This window comes from Salmo salar, chromosome ssa12, assembly GCF_905237065.1.
Source record: "Salmo salar chromosome ssa12, Ssal_v3.1, whole genome shotgun sequence".
In the NCBI taxonomy this organism is placed as follows: Eukaryota; Metazoa; Chordata; class Actinopteri; order Salmoniformes; family Salmonidae; genus Salmo; species Salmo salar.
Window position 1 is genome coordinate 13897501 of NC_059453.1, and position 10228 is coordinate 13907728.

Genomic DNA, 10228 nt, shown 5'->3' on the forward strand with positions numbered 1-10228 from the left:
TAGACTGTTCCCTCTCTCTCTCCTTAGACTGTTCCCTCTCTCTCCTTAGACTGTTCTCTCTCTCTGCTTAGACTGTTCCCTCTCTCTCCTTAGACTGTTCCCTCTCTCTCTGCTTAGACTGGTCCCCCTCTCTCTCCTTAGACTGTTCCCTCTCTCTCTCCTTAGACTGTTCCCTCTCTCTCCTTAGACTGTTCCCTCTCTCTCTCCTTAGACTGTTCCCTCTCTCTTCTTAGACTGTTCCCTCTCTCTCTCCTTAGACTGTTCCCTCTCTCTCCTTAGACTGTTCTCTCTCTCTGCTTAGACTGTTCCCTCTCTCTCCTTAGACTGTTCCCTCTCTCTCTGCTTAGACTGTTCCCCCCCCTCTCTCCTTAGACTGTTCCCTCTCTCTCTGCTTAGACTGGTCCCCCCCTCTCTCCTTAGACTGTTCCCTCTCTCTCTCCTTAGACTGTTCCCTCTCTCTCTCCTTAGACTGTTCCCTCTCTCTCTCCTTAGACTGTTCCCTCTCTCTTCTTAGACTGTTCCCTCTCTCTCCTTAGACTGTTCCCTCTCTCTCGTTAGGCTGTTCCCTCTCTCTCCTTAGACTGCCCCCTCTCTCTCCTTAGACTGTTCCCACTCTCTCTCCTTAGACTGTTCCCTCTCTCTCCTTCAACTGTTCCCTCTCTCTCCTTAGACTGCCCCCTCTCTCACCTTAGACTGTTCCCTCTCTCTCCTTAGACTGTTCCCTCTCTCTCCTTAGACTGTTCCCTCTCTCCTTAGACTGTTCCCTCTCTCTCCTTAGACTGTTCCCTCTCTCCTTAGAGTTAGACCACATTCTCTGTAGCTCACTACTTGGAAAACATTACATTTGCAGAGTATGATTTATTTAGGCTGGGATATAATTGGATCAGATGTGGATCCACCTCATAGAGCTCTCGACATTTAAAGGTCATTTCCGATTGAGCCGACATATGGAGCCTTTACCTTGGATGCAGTCTCCTGCAAACGTGGGAACGTTGATGCCGATAATGATGATGGTGATGATGATGGTGGTGATGTTGATGATGATGATGGTGGGGATGGTGATGATGGTGATGATGATAATGACGATGATGTTGTTTAGGTGCTGGGAGAGGAACATCAACATGGGTTACTGGTGGATTATACGTTCTCCCATCCTGTTAGCTTACCTGGTGAGTTTACTCTTCTGCTCTCTCTCTCTCTCTCTCTCTCTCTCTCTCTCTCTCGCTCTCGCTCTCTCTCCCTTCTCTCTCTCCTCTCTCTCTCTCTCCTCTCTATCTTTCCCCCTCTCTCTCTCTTCCCCCCTCTCCCCCTCTCCCCCTCTCTCTCTCTCTCTCTCTCTTCCCCATCTCTCACTCTCTCTTTTCTCTCTCGCTCTCTCTCTTTCCCCCTCTCTCTCTCTCTCACTCTCTCTCACTCTCTTCCACTCTATCCATTGATCTCTAGAGTATTTCAACATGAGGTATTCTGATGTATTAACTTCCCTGGGCTAGGTAGTCAACAACCAGTGGAATCGCGTGGCGCGAAATACAAATACCTCAAAAATGCTACAACTTCAATTTCTCAAACATATGACTATTTTACACAATTTTAAAGACAAGACTCTCGTTAATCTAACCACATTGTCCGATTTCAAAAAGGCTTTACAGCGAAAGCAAAACATTAGATTATGTCAGGAGAGTACACTGCCAAAAATAATCACACAGCCATTTTCAAAGCAAGCATATATGTCACAAAAACCAAAACCACAGCTAAATGCAGCACTAACCTTTGATGATCTTCATCAGATGACACTCCTAGGACATTATGTTATACAATACATGCATGTATTGTTCAATGAAGTTCATATTTATATCAAAAACCAGCTTTTTACATTAGCATATGATGTTCAGAACTAGCATACCCACCACAAACTTCCGGTGAATTTACTAAAATACATAACAATTATTTTAAGAACTATAGATACAGAACTCCTTTATGCAATCGCGGTGTCAGATTTTAAAATAGCTTTTCGGCGAAAGCACATTTTGCAATATTCTGAGCACATAGCCCGGCCATCACGGCTAGCTAATTTGACACCCACCAAGTTTGGCCCTCACCAAACTCAGATTTACTATAAGAAGAATTGGATTACCTTTGCTGTTCTTCGTCAGAATGCACTCCCAGGACTTCTACTTCAACAACAAATGTTGTTTTGGTTCCAAATAATCCATAGCTATATCCAAATAGCTCCGTTTTGTTCGTGCGTTCAAGTCACTATCCGAAGGGTGCTGCGCGAGCGCATTTCGTGACAAAAAAATTCAAAATATTCCATTACCGTACTTCGAAGCATGTCAAACGCTGTTTAAAATCAATTTTTATTCTATTTTTCTCGTAAAATAGCGATAATATTCCAACTGGGCAACATTGTATTCATTCAAAGGCTGAAAGGAAAAAATTAAGAATTCTCGTGAACGCGCATCTCCAGTGTCACTGTTCCCAGCCTGACCACTCACAAAATCTCCTGCTGTTCTTCGCCCAGAGACAGGAGACACGTCATTCCACTTTCTGGCGCCTTCTGAGAGCCAATAGAAGCCTTAGAAAATGTCACGTTACAGCAGAGATGCTGTATTTTTGATAGAGATGCAACAGAAGGATAACAAATTGTCAGACAGGGCACTTCCTGTATGGAATCTTCTCAGGTTTTGGCCTGCCATATGAGTTCTGTTATACTCACAGACACCATTCAAACAGTTTTAGAAACTTTAGAGTGTTTTCTATCCAAATCGACTAATTATATGCATATTCTCATTTCTGGGCAAGAGTAGTAACCAGTTTAAATCGGGTACATTTTTTATCCGGCCGTGCAAATACTGCCCCCTAGCCCCAACAGGTTAAAGTGACTTAACTATCTGCATCAGCTTCTAGAGTTTTTCAACATGAGGTATTATGATGCACAAACACTGATATATTAAGTCCAGTAACTATAATATCGCATAAATCATAAATCTTAACTTCATTTATTAAATTCCAAAATTGTTACTATTAATTAGATATACTTTTTGATTACGTACATTCAGTGATCAAGTCTTAATGTTTAAAACGGTTATTTACATCTTCAATTATTTGCCATTTTAACCCACTTCAGCAGGTATTGCTAAACGCAGTGCTCATTCCACTAGCAGTCAGTGGAGGTAGGACTGCAAGCACTGTAAGATGCTGCTTGTTCCTCCTGCATGAAGGAACCATTACATCTCATAGCACAACTGAGTAATTATCCTCCAACATGAAGGAACCATTACACCTCATAGTACAACTAACTGAGTAATTATCCTCCAACATGAAGGAACCATTACACCTCATAGTACAACTAACTGAGTAATTATCCTCCAACATGAAGGAACCATTACACCTCATAGTACAACTAACTGAGTAATTATCCTCCAACATGAAGGAACCATTACACCTCATAGTACAACTAACTGAGTAATTATCCTCCAACATGAAGGAACCATTACACCTCATAGTACAACTAACTGAGTAATTATCCTCCAACATGAAGGAACCATTACACCTCATAGTACAACTAACTGAGTAATTATCCTCCAACATGAAGGAACCATTACACCTCATAGTACAACTAACTGAGTAATTATCCTCCAACATGAAGGAACCATTACACCTCATAGTACAACTAACTGAGTAATTATCCTCCAACATGAAGGAACCATTACACATCATAGTACAACTAACTGAGTAATTATCCTCCAACATGAAGGAACCATTACACCTCATAGTACAACTAACTGAGTAAATATCCTCCAACATGAAGGAACCATTACACCTCATAGTACAACTAACTGAGTAAATATCCCCCAACATGAAGGAACCATTACACCTCATAGTACAACTAACTGAGTAATTATCCTCCAACATGAAGGAACCATTACACCTCATAGTACAACTAACTGAGTAATTATAATGTCAAAAAAAGTATAATGAAGTCTAGAAATGCTGAATTACCCACAATCCTCTACAAACAGAGCCTTTTGGGAAGTTGTTGCAAAAACAATTATTATGTTTAGAGTAAAAATTGACTAAATTAGACCCAGTATATTACATTGAATTTACATTTTCAATGTCATGTTTTTGAACACATTAAAATGAAGTTTTAAGGTAGTCAAATATTGACGTAAAACCAGAAACCTGCATTTTCATGTTAAAATCATAGATGTCGAGGGGTAATATTTACTTAGCGCCTGAATCATTTTTACAGTGACCATGTATGTTAGTAGAAGAAGTTATAGTTCTGGGGAGACCCTACCTATATCACACACACACACACAGACACACACACAGACAGACAGACAGACAGACAGACAGACAGACAGACAGACAGACAGACAGACAGACAGACAGACAGACAGACAGACAGACAGACAGACAGACAGACAGACAGACAGACAGACTATAGAGAAGCAATTGGCTATGCTAATATTTAGGGTGGGCTTAATTTCTTTCTCTTTTTGTCTTTTTCTCGTTCTCTTTCTCAGATGAATTTCTTTATCTTCATCCGGATTATAAAGATCCTGATGTCGAAGCTCAAGGCCCATCAGATGAGATACACAGATTACAAGTTCAGGTGGTTGAGGACTACAAATCCCTCCATCCCATGTTCCCTTTTAAAGTCATGTGCTTGATATATTAACAGGTTATAAAGTTGTGTGTCTATTGTGTGGTTGGTCTCTGTAACATCCTCCTTTTATGACCCCAACTTTTCCTCTCGCACCTTCTGCCTCCTTCTTTCAATTTGATAACTTTCTATCTCTCGCCTTCTCCATCTCTCTCCTTCTCCTCCCCCTTTTCATTCTGTCGCCCTCCTCCCTTCTCTCTCTCTCTCTCCCTCTCTCTCACCTTCTCCCCCTTCTCTCTCTCCCTCATACCCTTCTCTCTCTCTCTCTCTCTCTCTCTCTCTCTCTCTCTCTCTCTCTCTCTCTCAGGCTGGCTAAATCCACTCTGACCCTCATCCCTCTGCTGGGTATTCACGCCATCCTCTTCACCTTAGTCATCGATGAGTCCGTCCCCAAAGGTTCCAAGATGCGTCTCATCCGCCTCTTCTACGACCTCCTCTTCAACTCCTTCCAGGTCAGGAGATCAAACTTACATCACTTCCTGTATGGGCATCATCGGATGTGTCCCAAATGGCACCCTCTTCCCTATATAGTGCACTATTTTTGTCCAGGGCCCACAGGACATTATTAAGACTGTAATGTGGTGTTATGTTGTATTACCATGGTGATAAGGTGTAATGCTGTCATAGAGGTGAAATAGGGTAGTAATAAGAATGTGATGTGGTGTTATGTTGTATTACCATGGTGATAAGGTGTAACGCTGTCATAGAGGTGAAATAGGGCAGTAATAAGACTGTGATGTGGTGTTATGTTGTATTACCATGGTGATAAGGTGTAACGCTGTCATAGAGGTGAAATAGGGCAGTAATAAGACTGTGATGTGGTGTTATGTTGTATTACCATGGTGATAAGGTGTAACGCTGTCATAGAGGTGAAATCGGGCAGTAATAAGACTGTGATGTGGTGTTATGTTGTATTACCATGGTGATAAGGTGTAACGCTGTCATAGAGGTGAAATCGGGCAGTAATAAGACTGTGATGTGGTGTTATGTTGTGTCACCATGGTGATAAGGTGTAACGCTGTCATAGAGGTGAAATAGGGCAGTAATAAGACTGTGATGTGGTGTTATGTTGTATTACCATGGTGATAAGGTGTAACGCTGTCATAGAGGTGAAATAGGGCAGTAATAAGACTGTGATGTGGTGTTATGTTGTATTACCATGGTGATAAGGTGTAACGCTGTCATAGAGGTGAAATAGGGCAGTAATAAGACTGTGATGTGGCGTTATGTTGTATTACCATGGTGATAAGGTGTAACGCTGTCATAGAGGGGAAATAGGGCAGTAATAAGACTGTGATGTGAATATGAACATGTATATACGAATAGTGAGTAAATATTTATTTAGGATATCATGTAACATCTTATCTTGTTCTTGTCTATTAATCACTGCTGTAAAGTACTAAAGTAAAAATACTTTAAAGTACTACTTAAGTAGTTGTTTTGGTATATTTACTTTACTATTCATATTTTTGACAACTTTTACTTTTACTCCATACATTTCCCCTGGCACCCAAAAGTACTCATTACATTCTGACAGGAAAATGGTCCAATTCACACACTTATCAAGAGAACATCCCTGGTCATCCCTACTGCCTCTGATCTGGCGACTCACTGAACACAAATGTTTTGTTTATAAAATTATGTCTGAATGTTGGAGCGTGACCCTGGCTATTCGCAAATAAAAAAAATGGTGCCGTCTGGTTTGCTAAATATAAGGAATTTGAAATTATTTATACTTTTACTTTTGATACGTAAGTATATTTTAGCAAATACATTTTCTTTTGATACTTAAGTGTATTTAAAACCAAATACTTTTTTACTTTTACTCAAGTAGGGTTTTACTGGGTGACTTTCACTTTTACTTGAGTCATTTTCTATTAAGTCATCTTTACTTTTACTCAAGTATGACAATAGGACACTTTTTCTACCACTGCTATTACTGTTCTGTACTTTGTCATGTATTTGTCTTTTATGTAGACCCCAGGAAGAGTAGCTGAGACATGTGCAGTAGCTAATGGGGATCCTAATAAACGCAACTAATGTGGTGTTAAGGTGTGTTACCATGGTGATAAGGTGTTCTTAACCTCTCCCCCTCTACAGGGCCTACTGGTGGCCATCTTGTATTGTTTCGTCAACAAAGAGGTGAGTCTGAATCCCCTTTTCCCTCTCCCCCTCTCTCTCGTCTCCCCCCTCTTATAGAATCTTATTATTGTCTGTCTTCATCTCTCTCTCTCTCTCTTTCTTTCTCTCGCTCTCTCTCTCTCTCTCTCTCCCTTTTTTCCTCCCTCCTCTCTCCTTCTCTCTCCCTCCATCTGTTTGTTTCACCAGGTCCAGTCTGAGATGTTGAAAAAGTGGAAGAGGTGGAAGCTGGGTAAAGACATCGAGGAAGAGTACCGTCATACATACAGCCACACGGCGCACGTCAAGAGCGGCAGCATCGTCACCGGCAACCTGGCCGGGGTCCAAGACAACGGCAGCGACCCTAAAGACTCACAGTTAACCCCCAACCCCGACTACGACCCAGATCCTAACCCTGCCTCAACCTCCATCACCCCCAATGAGAGCAGTAGATTGGTGGGGTCCTGCCACAACAGGACGGATAAAGCAAAGAGTCAAACCTCCCTGCAGTGTCCCTCCACACCACACGGTGGCACTAACAACTGCAGCACTCTGATGGAGAACATTTGTCTGGAGGAGAGGGCACAGAGTTATGCACGCCCAGAGGAGGGCGCAGAAAGCAACTTCTGACCAACGGGGGGAAGACCATCCCCGGCCAATGGATTGATTGATTGGTTGATTGATAGATTGCTAAAGTGTTCGGGTGTAGAAAGAGACAACACACCTACTGGAGGGGACCGTTAATGCACTGCAGGTCCAGATCCTATGGATTGATTGATTGGTTGATTGATTGATTGGTTGATTGAGTGATTGGTTTACTGCAGGTCCAGAAGACTTGATGGTCTGAAAATATGAACCATTTTCCTGTTGGTTTTTCTGTGACCATATTCTGACCACACGGGATTGACCACATTCTCCACTGTGTTCAGGACCTCAAGGAAATCTCAGTTGACGAGGACTACTGCTAAAGGAAAACTAGCAGGCCTGCTAGCTGTGTCCATGTGTACGACCGCTAACCAAACGCAACCCTCGCTCAACAACTCCCTGGCTGTGCTCCGATTCTCCTCCCTTTTCTAGAAGTGTGCACTAGCACCCCCGTCAATCATTTAAAACATAGGATTGGTGTAGCTTCACATTGGCTGGAGGTAATTACCCACCATTTTCAAAATCATGTGTTCTTGTTCTCTACTGCTACTGAGAGCTTCACTTGTCCTCTATGTCTTTGTGAGTGTGGCCCAAATGGAGTGCACTACTTTAGACCAGAACCCTATTCCCTATATAGTGCACTACTTTATACCAGAACCCTATTGTATGTAGTACACTACTTTAGACCAGAGCCCTATTCCCTATATAGTGCACTACTTTAGACCAGAACCCTATTCCCTATATAAGTGCACTACTTTTGACCAGAGCCCTGTATAGTGCATAGAGTGCCATTTGAAAGCTCAGCGCTGTGGTACTGTATGACCCTCAGCAGCCACCGTACTTCACTGTTGGCCAGCACAGTTTAGTTTAGTTCAGCATGTTCCTACCAAAACACCCATGGAGAAGTCTTGTTGATAACATCTTGCATAACTAAACCATTCATATTATAGATCTAATCGGGGTCAAAATAAGTGACATTTACACAGATTTACACACACACGCACGCGCGCACACGCACACGCACACACGCACACGCGCACACACACACACGTTCCTCCCAGAGCGTTCTACCTCTGCCCTCTCAGGCCAGGACAGGACTAGATCAGAACACCCCAGAGAACAGACTCAGCTGTGGAACAACGGGACATTCCAGATTGTTGCCAGGTCTGTCTGGCATTCTGACAGACAATTCTGGAACCCCCGAGGATTATGGGACTGTGGAGGACTGGACCTCTCGCCGTCCTTCTGAGAGGATTATGGGTCGTTTGTTTGGGTGCAATTTTTTTTGGAGGGAATATTGAGTTTCACCATGAACTGTTGGCCCCATTTGAGTGGACAGACAGAGAAACAGACAGACTCACAGACAGACTGTATAAAATGTAAGTTATTCAAGTTCTATAAGGACAGCCAACCTACCGACCACCAATCAGACATAAGGATGCATCATACCAGCTCTTACCTCCAGGGGGACTATAAGGGATGGGGTAACCCCACTCCCCCCTCCATGCACCCCTCCCCCCTTTGCCCTCTTCCTCATTTCGTTGACCCGACATATTCTGTCAGAATGTCTGTATCGTTGTGGACTAGCGCTATGGACTAATGGAGACATTACAATGTGTGTACATATAGATGGTGAAGATACAAGGTTTTCTGTTTTTGTGGATGTTTTATTCTGTGACCTCACCGTGCAGGAAAACCTCTAGATCGTAGGTCCTGGAGAAACTCATATGCTTGTGATCTATCCCAGCGTTTCTCAGACTAATCAGAGCTTGATGATGCAAAAGGCTAATACCCAATAGGCTGATCTGTCCTCACTGAACCCACGTACAGTGCGTGAGGTCTAGGGCGTCATCATGAGAAGGGCCCAGAGGATTTCCTGACGACGTTAACTAACCAGGAACGACTCTGCAATCCCATTGTTATTAACTAACACCAGCTAAAGGCCTGGGCCTGTATTAACGAAGCATCTCCTGAGTGGCGCAGTGGTCTAAGGCACTGTATCTCAGTGCTAGACGCATCACTACAGACACTCTGGTTTGAATCCAGGCTGTATCACAACTGGCTGTGATTGGGAGTCCCATAGGGCGGCACACAATTGGCTCAGCGTCGTCCCAGTTTGGCCTGTGGTAGGCCGTCATTGTAATTAAGAATATGTTCTTAACTGACTTGCCTAGTTGAATAAAGGTTTAATTTCAGAGTATGAATGCTGATCTAGGATCAGGTCCTCCCTGTCCATGTAATCTTATTTGTTATGTTCTGAAAGGCAAACCTGATTCTAGATCAGCACTCCTGCTCCTATTCTTAGAGGTATTGTGAATACGGGCCCTGGATAGGTCCCATGGGCAGGGTAAACTCCTGTCTCTAGCCTACTCATGACGTGATATCTCCATCATCTGTAGAATGTACATACCAAGTTCTAAAACAGAGAAGAACAGGAATGAAGTATGTTGTTCTGTGTTCCGTTAAAAGTCAACATGATTTGAAAGATTCTACTGATTAAAAGAGATGACCAACAAGACTGTTCTCTCTTCCTGCATCCCAAAGGTCACCCTATTCCCTATCTAGTGCACTACTTTTGACACAGAGCCCTATTTCCTATATAGTACACTACTTTTGACTAGAACCATATTCCCTATATAGTGCACTGTTTGACACAGAGCCCTATTCCCTATATAGTACACTACTTTTGACTAGAACCATATTCCCTATATAGTGCACTATGTTTGACACAGAGCCCTATTCCCTATATAGTACACTACTTTTGACTAGAACCATATTCCCTATATAGTGCACTAT

General features: G+C 42.7%; 1 protein-coding gene across 4 annotated transcripts in view; it reads left to right on the top strand.

Annotated features, from left to right (window-relative positions):
• Positions 1-9950, top strand: part of LOC106592205 (glucagon receptor) — a 65217-nt gene extending 55267 nt beyond the window's left edge. For all 4 annotated transcript variants that reach the window (XM_045690772.1, XM_045690775.1, XM_045690774.1 and 1 more), the window contains exons 10-14: positions 1100-1169; positions 4530-4618; positions 4977-5121; positions 6770-6811; positions 6998-9950. In XM_045690772.1, the coding sequence (XP_045546728.1) occupies positions 1100-1169; positions 4530-4618; positions 4977-5121; positions 6770-6811; positions 6998-7417 (766 nt within the window). In that variant the 3' untranslated portion in view covers positions 7418-9950. The remainder of the gene's footprint in view (positions 1-1099; positions 1170-4529; positions 4619-4976; positions 5122-6769; positions 6812-6997) is intronic.
• The last annotated feature ends 278 nt before the right edge of the window (positions 9951-10228 follow it).